We start from the raw sequence: 15941 nt of genomic DNA on the forward strand, positions 1-15941 counted from the left end.
TTCTTGTGCAAGGCTCTTTAAATTTCTTATGCTAATGGTGGGAATAGAATGTCCAGGATTTGTGCATTGATACAGTCGGCAAGCAGTGCCTTTATGTGTTTGTCGAGTCCGTTGCCCCCCCACACCTTTATGTTATCAACTATTTTTAAAAAATCCACTTAGATTTCTCCCTGCTTGTTGTGCAACTCATTGGAAATGGATCTGAAGCATAAACTTGAAGGCGATAATTTGATGTCTTGATTACTTGAAACATAAGACTGGCACTCTTATTTTTGTGCTTGGGACCCTTTCATGTGGGCATATAGATTGAACATGAAAAAAATTTGGAGTTTTAAGGTTAATGTGCATCCACGCCTGGTGGAAGCCCTCCAATGTTGACATTTTCAGCTGAGCAGTTTTGTTTGGACTGGTACAAGGGGAATGTATCACAGACGTCTTTATCTTGTATCTTTCTCCTGTCATGATAAGAAGAAACATGACATGTGGCATGTTTTATTGATAAGGATGAAATTTTGGGGAGATCACCTGCGAGCAAATCTAATCTCGTTGGATATGCTTTAAGAGATTGGAGTCAGAGTGATCAAGACTGCCAGAGCTGGTAGTACTCCTAGTGTTTGAATGGAAATCTTTCTCTCCGGGCATGCGATTGATCCCTTCATCCGGCACATTTTGTTTGCCAGCTTCATGGAAATTTCCACTTTCCAGGCTGGTGTCCCACCCGTATGACATCATCTTTGCTTGGGCAATTCACTTTTCCACCGGCGTGAGCTAAATAGAAGATGCCAACCTGTTTGCACCTAAAAAGTGCAGGTCAATGGTAAACGGACGCAGAGCCCATCTCCATCTCCATCACAACGCAATACCAAGTGGTGGGGTCCATGCATCACCTCTCTCTCTCTCACAACGCAATACCAAGTGGTGGGGTCCATGCATCACCTCTCTCTCTCTCTCTCTCTCTCTCTATATATATATATATATGGTGATTTTTAGATAAACTTGAATCATTAAACCAATCTAAAGTAAATATATTTGTGAGCATCTGAAAAGAAAATATCTAACAATTCAAAAGGAAAATTTCTTCCAGTCGTCCATGGAGTAGGTCCCGTGTGAATATATATATAGATGGCCTTGATGTTACGTATTTTCTCTCACCTCTACAAGAAATCATTGTGAGCTGATTGCGTGCCTGCTACCCTTTCTATGTATGTATGTATACCATTCTTATATATATATATATACATTTCATATTCATGCTTAAACAATCAAGCAAGACAGAAGAAGTAAATACTAAATGGTGATTCAAGCGACTCCCACCAATCTTGACATGGGGTGGAATCACGGTCATCCATCACTTCTTTTCTTTAATAAACTGTGTATGGCAAGCGACTTGAGAATAAAAACTATTACAATGTGATGGGCTCCCTTGTCGTTTACCCAAGTCGCTCCACATAGTTCTCCATGACAGTCAGTATATACATTCTGGAGAACTGACGGTCATTATCTTTATTTTCCATATTTGAGAAAAATGATCAGATTTAATTTTATTGACGTAGTGGACTTTGAATTGGTGAACATCGGAGACTCAGGTAGTGGAATTCCAATTGGATTGTTTCTTGTTTTGTATCATTCAGTTGACTTTTATGAATTTCTATTTGTTGATGCAACAAGAACTCAATTTCAATCTAAATTCTCAATTATAGTTAATCATTTGGCCATACTCTGAATACTAATCCATCAGAAAATTTGGTCTAGTCAAATGAAACCTGATCGAATTAAAATCAAACATAGTGAACTCAGAAATGTAGTCACAGATCATCTTTTACGCATTCCTGCATCAAGCCAACTCAACTTGACTGCCAATCCTACATAAATTTTGTAGTAGTGCATCAGAAAAAACAAATAAAGGCAAAACTTAAAGAACAGTATCCTCATATTTCTGCATAATAGTACTTTCACGCAACCACCACTCTCATACAGCAATGCCATATCAACTTATTTGCATAACAAATCCAGCTGCTGGAATCAAGACCAAGACCTTGAGAACTTCCAACTCAACAGGCATCCATAACAACAAAATTATAGATGTTGCATATCTTACATTGTTTGCATGTAACTAAAAGCAGAAAGGGTTCACTTTTCCAATTAACCGAGATCCATGAGATGCGGCATCATCCAGCGGGGCTTATGACCTCCAGGCTGCAGTAGAGCAGCAGAAATTTGAAATTGCAGAACTCAAAGCTAAAACTACTCTATACCCGATGGTAGAGATGTTTACCTTCCACCCAAGCACTCAATAATATCTGTGGTGAGGGTTGCTCGTTTCTTGGATGCGAAAGCAAGTGCTGCAGATTTCCTTAGTAGTGCAGAAGCAGCTATGGATCCAAGCACCATTGGATTTGACAAACTAAAATAGATATAAATTAGAGCAAGATGACATAACCACAAGCAAGGACCAGAAGCAGAAATCAACTGCAAAGAAACATTGTTGATGAAGGGATTTGCAGTGTAAACTGCCAAACCTCTTTTCAGTGGTTTCTTTGGTAGATGACAGATGCTGGCGTGCCCAAGATGAAAATACTGCAACACTAATACCAAAAATTAAAAGAAGACTGTTTGAGTTCACTGGGACAGGATTCTGGACTTTGCAAACACGAACATGTGAAGAATCAATGCAGAAAGTACAAAATATATTGCATTAGAAGAAATCTTGACCAGCATCAAACCCTAGAAAATCATAACTCAGCTACATGCCGGTCAAGTTCTTCCAGCATCTGAATAACCATATATAGCTTTCATGTAAACTACATTTGCTGAAACTTCAGCTTTTGGCCAAATAAGCTAAAATCTCAAACCCCACTACTACATGAATTATTGAAAATCTATTTATCTTAATCTGAACATGTCTATTCTGTCAAAGCAGGATGTTGAAATCCATCATAATTACAAAGAACCATGTAGCAAAATAGAATAATAAGTGTCTCAATAGAATACTAAGCAGTGAATCATGACATGATAATAACATATTTACAACTTAAAAAATCCATGAACTTGAATAGTATAAGCAGCACCAATGTTTTAAAAGATGGCTGCAGTATGTCAGGGGTCAAAGGACCACATAAAGCATATATGGTATGTGGGCCGCACATGCAGATGCCTACATGCTTACCATTTTTTAACTAGTTAAAAACAAATAAAATACATTAAACATAACAAAAATAACAACAACAATAATAATATTTTGGAGCAACATTAATAACAATAACAACAAACAATTAATGCTTAGTACTTAAACCTAATAACAGTAGTTATACTAACATATTAACATTCTTAACTGCCTAAATGGGAGTTGAAACTTACCCATTCGCTGAAACTTGCCATATTTGCATAGACTCAATATAGAATGGGAGGCAAATGTGGTCGTATAATGCTAAGTGGGCTACATATGTAGCCTTATAATGCTAAGTTGTCTGCCTTTTGGGTGAGCCCATATGAAGTATGACCACAATTTGGTGCAGTCAGGGAACCATATTTGCACATGCAGCCATTTTAAAACGCTGAGCAGCAAAACCCATAGGATATTTGTCGATAGGAAGAACATACTTCGTGTGACAATTTTAATATGAATTCAATGTTATTACATGCTGTGAAACAATTCAATATAGCTGCCGCACTGGGGTGTGTATATATATATATAACTCTCCTTGAAGTCCGGTTCTTACAGTGCCTCTTTCAATTTTCCCCTTAAAACCTATTTGATTGCAGGATAAGGAATTGCATATGCCCTATTCCAGCCAAAAAGCAGCCCCTTGTCCCAGTTTATACAGGAACAGATTATTTTGGTCAATGCCCCCTCATCCACCTTATTCAGATTTTCTGTGGTTAAACTAATTCATGTGAATGGATGGAATAAGTTATTCATGAGAGAAACGGGGAATACAAAATTTCAATACTGGCTTATTTTATCTCAAGGCAACCAAAGAGAACCAAAACTATCCAGTATATAAGAAGAATACAGACTAACAGGGATAGCTATTCCAGGCTTCACTATCCCACAGTGGGACCTTCAAGCATATCAGAGTATTCTACTACTGCATAACTAAATACATTTGTTTAATCAATTTGATAAGTTTAGTGCACTACAAATAAAAAGCAAAGAACAAGAATGCCAAGAGAGATACAAAAGCCAAGGTTATGGAACCCTAAATATAGTATTAGATCTAAAGTGTAAGCCAGATAGTAATTGGTAAAAGAAAAACCACAAAGCTGAAAGTTGTGTATAGCACCCAGATCAAAAACAAACCTGCCAGATAGGATATCACCTTGACCCCCACAACGCCGAGGTGATCCAGAAATGCTCACCTTACTGACTGAACACCGAATAATCCACAGCTCATTAAATATCGGTTGTCCCAAACAACAAAACAAAGAAATGGAGAAACAAACGTGTTCCATGTAAATACTGTAATTGGTATAAGCAATTCAAAATGTTGCATTAGATGACTTAAGAGTACGTCAGTAACTTAGTGCAGACCTGTTTCACCATCACTGATAAGGTCCAATTTTCCTTTACGAAAGATGGTTACATCACCGATCCTGAACAAGTGAGAAAGCTATTTGTGTCATTTTATGATCGACGAGAGCAACAAAGAATATATATAAACAAGTAATTACCATCTAGCAAGTAGTTTTAACTGCTCGGAAGCCTCTTGGTCATTTACTTCACAATCTAGAACCTTATCAACAAGACGCTTATACTCATTAATATTAGGTGTTAGGACAGCTAAGTGGTATCCTTTAACTAGATCAAGGTTGTTCATGACAAGAAACAAACCATCCTGCACAACATGAGCACAAAATATCACCATAAAGTTGTAAGGAGTCCAGTTTATTTGATATAGAGGACACTGCTTGTTTAGATTATATACAAAGGTGCATTTTTAAGTCACTCATAAAACACATACCCCATCAATCACAATTGGGATATTTGCTTCTCGTGCATGTCTAATGATACCGCTCACACAATCCTGGATACATGAAACAAGATTTAGATAAAATGGGTCAAATTATCTACTTCCTCAGCCAAATAGTGTTGTGTTTCAGTTTACAAGTAGCAATATTGACATTGATGAACCATGTTTATTTGAGGCAAGACGAGTCTATTACTTGTTTTGATTCCAAAATATCTCTATTCCTAAGTTTATCAAATTGAACAGCCAATAGCCATGTGAAAAGGAAAAGCAATTGAGGAAAGATTTGGAAAGCATAAGGGATAACAAGAAGAGAAATTGTCTGTTAAGTAATAAAGAAAATCTTCACATGAAACCTCTTTAGAAAGTTTGATATGCCTAATTTCCAGATGCAATGCAACATGCTGCGAGAAGGTTACCACAATAACAATTGGCAATTTGCCCTAAGTTCCCACAAATCAAATAATTATGGTACACAAAACTAAAGAGATATCAACAGATGTGATGAACTAAAGGAGTGCCAATAAAATTATTAGGATCAATAAAGAACAATCAAGGAATGTAGAACTAGTCCATGGCACAGATAAAATGATATTCCAAAAACAAAACAAACTTCCTTCAAGCTACAGGGCCTTGGGCTGAAAAGATTTGCAGTAAAATCATCTATGCAATGCAAATGCATGAAGAGAAAGATACGCTAGCAGGATAAAATTCAATATACACATCTGTTTTCAAAAAGCATACAATCAAGAGGACTTTTCTTTAGAAGAAATTCTTCCATTTGGAAACATACCAGAAGAAAAGTGTCTCTTCCAAGACCTGGACCAACAACAAGGCAGTCAAACCTTTCCATCCACTTTTTAACTTCACCAACAACCTTACCAAAAACTGATGCTTTCTCATCATCCCTGAGAAATCAAGTCATGCAATTAGCCTAGATTGTCAGGTTCACAAGCTCATTAAATCAAGCTAGTGAAAATTACCTGACTCCATATGATTCTTCTAAAACAGGGTGTACAATTAACTCAGGACTGTAGCTTTTTATTACTGTTGCAGCATCTTTTGTACAGAAAACATGAGATAAGTCTGCACCCTGTGGATGCATGTATAATTGTTAGTACCTTGTGTACAAATATGCTAATGTGAAATTGTGAATATAAGTATCCTAAAGTGTGACTGAATAGGCAAGTATGGCCCAAAAAACAAAAATATTGACCAATACAATAAATGAACACAAATGTTACAAGAGATAAGTACGGACAATTTTCAGGGCTGATATAGCTGCAAAATATGGAGCACCTGTATACTCCCGGCAACCACCAATAACTGCTATCTTCCCTGAAGAAAAAAATTTAAAATTAAAACTGGAAACATATTTTGACTGAAATATTACTGAATGTACAAAAGTTATATGAAAAAGAAGGCAATGCCATTAAATATATCGAATTAAAATACAGATAATGATAAGTGTCAAAAGAGAATTTATGCTTAGCAAAAACGGATGCAGTTTTATGCAGAATATCGTTACATGTCACAACATTTTTCCTTTTCAAGGATACATTAATGCATCATGTAATTAGCAATGAGAATCTGAACAGAACCTTCAGGAATATGTTTAAATTTGGATTCTCTCAAGCCAACAGTTCAATTGGCCAGCAAAGTTATTTTCAGCTTCTACAAAAGAAGCTCTAATTCTATTCAAAAAGTAACAACCTGCTACACCCTCCTCAAGAAAAAAAAAAAAGAGAAAGGAAAAAGGAAACAGAAATAATGAAAACAACCACCTTCCAGATGTAATAAGCCCTGGCAATGGACATCAAGTTTCTATTATTGGAATACATTTAGGTGTTATAATGCTTTTTGACTAGCATATAGGTAAAGAAAACACATTCAACATTTGAACCTAAACTTGAAGCACTACGGACCAGCCGAAATGAGATGGTATCATGGGTACCGTACCATTCTGACAAGTCAATGGGATCAGTACAAGGTATGAGACACTAATCGTTACCGAATCAGGATGTCCTGCCCATCATGGTGGAAACCAGTTGGGCCTGGCTGGTATCAGCACTGTCTCAACTGGTACTGAGTGACCACACTCTCTATCCCTTTACTTTGTCTCAGAACTGCAATGGGTGGAGACTAAGAAGGAGAGAAGAAGTGAAAGAGAGAGGAGGGATGAGGTGATGGAGGGCAGATCTGGCCCATCCACGACATGCTCCAGCCTCCTTGATACACAAATCCACAATGACGCACTAACCTTACATGACCTTGTCTGGCATTCTAACAGGCTTATCAGCCTCTATCTAATTGATAGATGGAACATGAGATTTCTTCAGCAGCTAGGTATTTAGCACCTTGTTGCCTTGAGAAAAATATCCAAGCAGGGCATGGTTGAAAACTGCTTACCTATTGTACAGTTGTCTGCTGTTGGACAAAACTGCTAGCAGCCGCATAAGGCATATGCAAGCTCAACATGCAAAGCACACGCATAGAACAAAATGCTCTATTTCAATGGACAAAAAAAGCTGACTTTTCCATTACTCTTCCACCTTAAGATTTTCTCCCTGCATCACCACTTTTGCAGTTCTTGCCAGAAAGAGATTGAGAACACTCTCTTTTCTTGATTTGAAGTTGATTCGCCATAGCAAACAGGCAAGCAACGCACACCATAACCACAATCCCCTGTTATTCTTCAATTTCCATGTTGATCAACCTAAGTTGGGCTGTTTATAGAAGAACTCTTCTTTTTTTCTTTTCTTTTCTTTTTATTTTAAATTACTGCATAAGCATGTCCCATTTTAAGTATTTTCTAGTTCCCATACTTTATGTTACTGCAAAACTTTACAAAAATTTTGAAGGAACCCACCATAAGCTCGATAAAATGTAGGGAACACATTAAACACCCTTATCGACCTGAGCATCAAAAGCGATACAACAACCTAGCCCAAAGCTGGTCAATCGAACTACGGTTGATGACAATGCAAAGCTTTCCATCACCAAAACAATGTGATTTTTTTTTGATTTACTGGTTTCAATTTTTCATATATTATTCTACATCTTACTTCAAGAATTTCAACAAACCACGGCCTTGGTGATCGTGAATACAAACCAAATGGATGGAATGTAACGGTCATGAACATCAAATTACCGATACTAATCCAAACTAAATAATCAGCAAACATACCTGCTTGCCCTTTATACAGTCTAGGGTCCATCACAGGCGTAATCTTTCGTATTACCCCCTCAGCATCAGCCTCCAAAGTGGCAGCTCTGGCGCCTTCTGCTCCCTGCATTCTCTCCATATGGACTCGGCAACAATGTCCACCCAAAGACCTTATCAAGAAGAGCTGCCTCCTGAATACAGCCGACGACGCCCACATACAATTCTCGAAACAACCGGATAAAGCAACCGAGCTACTCATATCACGTCTCAATCACTGGTTATCCATCTCCGCAACACTCTAAATACGATCATACTCAAAATTAAAACAAAGAAAACGAGGAAAACCCAGAAAACGTAAGAAGGAACACATAGATGGATTCAAAAGATCGTTTTTGTTTGTTTTCTGAATGATCACAACAAAAATCACACCAAAGCAACTGGGGAACAAAGGGTTTTCATATGAGAAACGTTCTATAGATAAAAATGAGAGGAATTAAGAAAATAAAAAGGTACAAATTGGGCTGAAACACTAAGCCTAGTTCGAGGTAAAGATTGATGGCGAAACAAATGGGATGAGATTATGAACCGTACCTGATCGGTGGGTAGGAAATCTTGGACATAGATGTAGATCGATAAATCTTGGACGGATGGCGAGGGAAGCGAGTAGAGAAATGGCTACCTCTCCAGAGTCGAGATGAGGCGAGCCCATAGTGCGCAAAAAAACCAACGGCCATGAACCAAACCGCTGCGCCGGGTCGCCGTTTGCCGGTCCGACCGCGGGTAGACCCGGAAAACATTTTTCTTTTTCAAATGAACATTAAGTTGGATAAATCACCATTTTTTTTTATTTTTGTTCCTCCTTATCTTGTCATAGGACCAAAACCCACACCAAAATTTTTGCAAGATTTTGGTTGTTATGGGACGCCAGAAGAACCATTGATGTCATCTAGATTATTTCGAAGAGAGGACTAAGAGCCTCCAGTACTTGGAAGTAATTAATAGCATTGTAGAATAACTAAAAAAGTTAAAATCAATTTTTAGTTGCATAAAAAATTATAATTTGAACCATATGAATTTTTTTTTTTTTAAATGATGCACAATTTCAAGAATTTCAATAAACGATTATCATCCGAAAACAAGAAATAGCTTAAGAAATCAATAAAAAAACTAATATTAAAAATTGCAAATGAAAGAAACCTATAGATTACATGGCCATCAATTTATTTGCAGCTCATGAATCCTTAGATGCTGCTGAATGATGAATGCATTAAAATCATAGAAAAAATTGGGTCATTTTGATACCAAGAAGAAGAAATCTTGGAACCAATGAGAAGGCGAACAATCAAGAGGGTTCTCAAAGGGGGAAGAGGTAGATAAAGGAGGAAGTAGAAAAAAGAAATTATTGGTGATTAACACAAGCAACTGATTGGAGGAAAAATATGGAACATTAATTATATGGAAAGAAGAGAAACTTTCTCTTCCCTACTCTATTTTGTAGTACCCTATATAGACAACAGATAAGGGAACATATAGGTGGCAAATGGAAAGCTTTGCTAATACAAAGCCTCTACATATATACATACATACATGTGTGTGTGATAAATCGAAAAAATGATTAAGGCATATTTTAGTAGGAGTCCTTAAAAGAATAATGCCCTACAAACCAATCGCATATGGGATGCAATAAGACGTTTATTATAATTTATCTTTCAGACTTATGTAATTGATATTTATGATTAATAAAATAAGATATTTTTATTTCATTATATGCTACATCTTATTTATTTTAAGATTATAATGAACCCCATAGGTTTGGACAATGATTTTAGGATCGTGATAAGATCACGCCAGTGAGACTTAATTCCTTGATAACCCTAATCTAAAACATTCCTAGTCGTTAGTACATTGAGTTGGAGGTCAATGATACCGGTAAGACTGGCATGTCCTATGTATGCTCAGAATTGAGGATGGTTGATCTCACAACCACTTGTGTGGTGACACTAATACAAGAATATGGGTGCTTATTAGAGAATAAGTTTACTGAATTGACCTGTAAGAGAATATCAGATGGAGTCTTATTTACATGTCAACTGATGTTTCTCTAGTGGAAGTTGTGTATGTGATCCTCAGACCTGAGGTCACCATGGTATCTTGTGTAATTGCATCCATATTTTGGTTCACTATCTAATTTGATTCTCTGATCCTTATGTGGGATATTCTAGATATGGTGAAGAGTGCATGAAGGTTATAAGTGATCGATAAGGGATCGGTCACTCATAATAAGGGGAGCAAACATCCTATGTGATCTCATAGGTCGTTGATTCGAAAATCTTTGGTCAAAGCAGGGTGATAATTAGAAAATTTTTTTTTAATGTATCATCAACTGAATTAACGTCTTCAGATCGAGATACATAATGATAAGTGATTGAGTTTGATATATTTTTATGTCCACAGCTCATCTGAGATGTTGTTTGACTGAAAGATTGAATTACACGAAAACTTGTCACTGAAGGATATTTTGATAATTTTTCATCAAAATTTCAAATCTTTTAGGTAGTTATGACATGTTGCTAGACATTAATCTTGACTTGTGAGCTCGTCAAAATTGAAAGAATTTGATTCTGAAATCAATTTGAAAGAGTCCAAGTTGATTGGGACTCTTCAGGTGATCTAATTTCATCGGATTATGATTACATCGAAAGTCTTGGTCCACTGTTGGCTAGATTTGGAACCCAATGGATCACACACTTTGGGATTTGATCTTGGTCTGATCTAATTAGAGTTTAATATAAATTCTATGGGTTAATTTGACATGCTAGCATATTGTATTAACCCAAATTCTCAAATTGGTTTGGTTCAAAGTGTTTGAGCTAACCTAGACCAGTTGCCTTTTGATGCAATGAGATTGGGTCAATTTAAATTGGATCTTTATCCAATTTAGATCAGTTTCAAGTAGAGAAGGACTCCTCTGCACCCACCAGAACCTATGCAAAAAATTAATGCCACCCCCTTTATTTTTGGCATGTGAAAGGAAGAGTCCTTCTTAAAAAAGGCTCTTAATTTTTACGCGTTGCCATAATTTTCCAACCAGATCTCCTATGTTTTGATGCCAAAATTAAATGAATTTTTTATGACATATAGAGAAAGAAGAGTCCTTCTACTACAAGTACCTCAATCATCACAAATTTACTCGTGAATTTATTCTGCATGTGGGAAGTTGGAGCGCCAAAAGATGGCGCCCCTTCATCCCATGTGACATCCCTTGGTCCCCTATTTATAGGGGACACCCCAAATGGATTCTTCCAGAGATTTTTGGCTAAAATCAGAGAGAAGGGATGTGGTAAACATATAAAAAATTTTGAAAAAAATTTGAGAAAAAAAAGAAAAATTTGGGTGGCAAAAGTTGTAAAAAGAGTGGTGAGATTTTCAGCAAGTATTGCTAGAGTGCCCTAGGGTTTGGTTTTTCTGTGTTGGAGCCAAAAATCAACTCCTAGGATGTATGACATCTGAAGAGTATCTTTCTGGTGTCATTTTGGTGGCAAGATCGAAAGTAACTGGACTTTGGCGCAATCGTGACGTAAGTTCGAAGTCGGTAGTGTTTTTGAGAAGATAAGGCTGCGGCAGCGCACCGGTTGGGAAGGATCTTATCCAACTTCCATATGGATTACTGTTGGAGAGCTTCTACCTTGGAGTCTTGTGGAGAACACCAATGTGCCATTTTTCATTTTGATGAAAGTATAAAATTCTATCCCTATACATGCTTGGTTTTGCTTTGATCGATATCGGCAAAGTGATTCTAGGGTTTGGATTCCGGCTTTGTAGTTTTATGTGATAGAACTACTGATTTGTATAATTTTAAAATTTTTAAAAATTACTTTCCGCTATGTGGCTGGAACCCAATAGTAAGCCTTAAAAGAACAAAAATTCTATAGGGGGAGTCTTTACATGGTTTCTTACAAAGAAAGTTTTGAAATATGCCAACAAATTGGAAAAGTAACGGGATCTAACTGCCAAAAATTAACTACTAATTTCTCGAGTGCGATATTGCCCCATCTTCTCAAAATTATTCGTTATTAGTATGTAATAAGTGGAGGATTAGCTTTATTAGGACTTTGCTAATATTGTGATTTTGATTTCTTACTTATAATCGATGTTAACAAGCGAATTTGCATTGATGGAGAAGGAGAATGCACATCTACCATTTTAAGTCGAGAAAGTAAAAAGACTAATCTAGTTGAAAAATTTTTATGGATTAAAAATCCAAAATCCAAATTCTTAATCAACTTCTCATGAGAAATAGGTAAAATTGCTTAAGTTAAGTAAATTACGAAAGTGGGTAAAGGCAAGACACTTACAATTGCATGAGATATTTAAATGAAGAAAAAGAAAGGATATTTCCTTGTTCTCTATGAAATTAATACATCCCACATGATATCACTAGGATGGGTCGTTAACCAAGAATTCCCATGAACTCTTCATTGTCATTTTCACCTTTTTTTCCTTGTTGACACAATGACAAGGGCCCATCTGGGCCCAACCCATCCTAATTGGTAATTGACGAGTCCAGTTATACTTTGCAAACATTCAGGCATAATCTACCATGATTTAACTAATTATGGTGTCAGGCATTTCAATTGAGACATGCAACATCGTTCTAACCTCTTGAGGACTTGTGATGAATATTGACTACTCCAAAACAAATGCAAATGTTTATACTTGTAATCTTTGTTCTTTACATGTTTGGAGATATCATCATTTTCCTAGAAATTGATGAGAGTAGGCAAGTTGATGATGTCTATGTTTATCATAATTTACTTCTAATACAATCCTCTCATGTCAGTCTGAACCTCAAACAATATACCAAGTCCAATATTTTGAAGACATGGCAGTGATTTGTCTTTCTTTTTGTAAAATAACTTTTTTTTATCTTGCTCCCAGGGACAGGGATTATATCTTTTGCACAAAAGATGGATTCATCTTCCAATGTGGGAATCCACGTTTGCATTGCAATGGTTCCTTCGAGATCTATACAAATTAAGATTTCACATTGTTTTTGAGATGTGTGCATGACATGATCCATCAGTCAACTTTGTGGAAGAAGAGATACAACCCGAACCTATTCCCAAAAAGTACATGGTTGGCAGACCACATCATCAATGTCTCGGACAACTATTTACGGTCAGAGAGGAAGTAGCGGATTCGAGTGCGTTGGCATTGGAGTCGGCAAGCGACCAACAATATCGGATTATGGTTGCTTCTTGGATTCGGATCTTATTCGAGTCTGCTTATGTTCGGTGATCTTTAGTTTGAAATTTTCTGCTAGATATACCATCCATGATACGCTCATGAAATCGTCCTTAACCAGTAGATTAATTGGTCAGGACATTTGGACTCACTGTCATAGAAATTATTGGTTAAAATTATTGTACCATATATATTTTAGACCATCCAATAAAAAGTACCGGCATCCAAGTTCTATTCAAAATTTTGAATGAAAAAAAATTTTATTGCTAAATATGATTGTCCAGTTGGCAATTTATATTATTTTGAATGAAAAAAAAATATTTTGATGCGGACATCAGAGCCATCAAAAATCGGCAACATAATTTAAGTTCCATTTGGATCGAAGAAGCCTCATTAAATTGATTCTACTTCAGTTATTTATTTTCAGTCAATAAATTTTAATGCATTTGGCTTTGGATCCATAGGGCCATACTTGGATTTATCCACGTCACCTTTGGAGCCACCACTCTCCATATGCTAAGAGAAGAAATATGCATGCCAGCATGTGCCGTGCTCATGCCAAGTTGTGTCAAGCATCAAGCACCCACATGGAGTTTCATTTCTTCCTTAGAATTCCTTAAGAGTTCTTGGCTACTTACTTATTTTGTTGAAGGCTGATTTTTTTCCTATGGTAGATTATAATGCTTTACTTTTTTGTGGAGGGTTGATTTCTTCCTTGTAAAGATAAGAGATTCCTAAATAAACAGGACCCTTAGAGTCCTATATAAATCCTTGTATCTTTCATGAAAAAAACAATGAATGATTTTACAAACTCCACAAATACTTGTGTCAATCGCTCCGAGAGGGAGAGGGAGAGGGTGTGAGACCCAAAATCGCCCCACAAGGGGAGGGTGTGAGGCCGATTTTCTATCCTATTCCTTCTACTTAAGATTCAGTGTTCCTGCGACTCTGATCGACTCCACCATCTACCCACGCAAGCCTATTCCGTCAAGAGAAGATCTGTCTCCTCCAGAATTTTCATCTGTCGTGCTGAGAGAAGGAGTGATTTCTTATTCTACAGATCATATGCTGTCAAGGACCTTCGTTCCTTAACAGTTGATCTTTGATTTTTTTTTTTTTAATCCGATGTTGGTAAAGACCTAGTTCTTTATCGATGGATCTGTTTGGTTAAAAGATTAAGAGTCCTAATCAGAGTAGTTTCTTAACTACCACGATCCGGATTCTTATCATCTTCTTGGATTTTCTCACGGGTTTAATGTTTTATTTTCTCTCGTTCAATTCTTATTTCTTTTTTGCATTTACTCGTGAGCATGTTTAATTTCTGCTATCTGTTTATGAAATTTTCTATTACTAATTGTTTACTGATCTCTCGAATGGCATTCGTCTGTATCATTTAGATTGATCTCGCTTTAGTCTCGTATCAATCAATCACGCCTCCTGAGCAGATTATAGGCAACTATACTGTTTGTCCTGGAAATAATGAGCCCCTGGCCGGACGTGATTTGTTGTTGATGAACAGAAGAGAGCTTGATTATTACGATTGATTTTTTTTTTAGGATTGTCCCGCATCAATTTGGTATCAGAGCAGGTTAATTAGGGCTTTAGTTTAAATTCAGCAATTTAAATTTTCGCAAGTTAAATTTTCACACTCTAAATTTCGTACTTTACTTTTAAGCATTTTAATTTTTATTGCACCTTATTTCTGCATCTTAGAGTTGCATGACCACTAGATCAGGTACCTGGTACCAACATCTTACTTTCCCACCCAACACCAATATGGATCCCAATATAGCAGCCATCATTAATGCTCTGACTGAAAAGTTTGATGACATGAAAAATTTTATGAAAGCCATGGATGAGAGAATAGTGGTATTAGAAGAAGCTAGGCAGAAACAACCTGAACCTGAGTCTCCCCGACTACCTATAGGACAAAGAGGTAGGAATCTAGAACTTGATCGACCTATAGGGGCACGCCCGCACCATAACCAGTTTGATCAAGATGAGCATATTCTTAGGAATGTGAAAGTTGAAGCTCCAAGTTTTGATGATTGTCTAGATCCGAGAGAGTACCTAGATTGGGAATCAGGTATGGACCACTATTTTGGATGGTACGAAATGTCTGAAGCAAGGAGAGTTAGGTTTGCTAGGATGAAATTGGTGAGGCAAGCCCGACTTTATTGAGAAAGTGTTGAGCATCTTCTCAATCAGAGAAGACAAGATCCGATAGAAACCTGGGATGAGATGAAAGAAAAACTCAGAGAGAAGTACCCCCCACTCTTACCAACAAAGACTTTTAGATCAATGGCAGAGGCTTACTCAAGGGAATAGATCAGTCACCGAGTATATCACGAGATTTGATGAATACCTCACGAGATGTGGAGTAGCCGAAGATAGAGTTGTTACCTTATCTAGATTTAGAGCTGGATTACGAGAGGATATTCAGCGTGAGCTCTTTCTGCGAGAGGTAACCACGTTGGAACAAGCTTATCAACTTGCCTTAGATTTTGAAAGATTTTCTAGATATTCGACTCCCCGTCGTCCTGAACCCAACCGAGTAATCCCTT

The 15941-nt window shown here is 36.9% G+C and overlaps 1 protein-coding gene across 2 annotated transcripts; it reads right to left on the bottom strand.

The window, feature by feature from the left end:
• Window positions 1–1912: 1912 nt before the first annotated feature.
• On the bottom strand, window positions 1913–8843 carry LOC105038634 (ATP-dependent (S)-NAD(P)H-hydrate dehydratase). Of its 2 annotated transcripts, none has more exons than XM_010914502.4 (12): window positions 8725–8843; window positions 8155–8431; window positions 6229–6305; window positions 5951–6060; window positions 5761–5875; window positions 4962–5024; window positions 4672–4835; window positions 4532–4593; window positions 4301–4367; window positions 2520–2585; window positions 2276–2404; window positions 1913–2196 (listed from the first exon to the last, which is right to left on the bottom strand). In XM_010914502.4, exons 2-12 carry the CDS (start codon window positions 8390–8392, stop codon window positions 2169–2171), a joined length of 1119 nt encoding a protein of 372 aa, XP_010912804.1. In that variant the 5' UTR covers window positions 8393–8431; window positions 8725–8843; the 3' UTR covers window positions 1913–2168. The 2 variants fall into 2 exon arrangements, 1 of the variants encoding a protein (XP_010912804.1); XR_830763.4 differs by having other exon boundaries at window positions 2015–2196; window positions 2520–2577.
• Between the last annotated feature and the right edge of the window lie 7098 nt (window positions 8844–15941).

The sequence above is a fragment of the Elaeis guineensis genome, chromosome 1, assembly GCF_000442705.2.
Source record: "Elaeis guineensis isolate ETL-2024a chromosome 1, EG11, whole genome shotgun sequence".
NCBI classification, from domain to species: Eukaryota; Viridiplantae; Streptophyta; class Magnoliopsida; order Arecales; family Arecaceae; genus Elaeis; species Elaeis guineensis.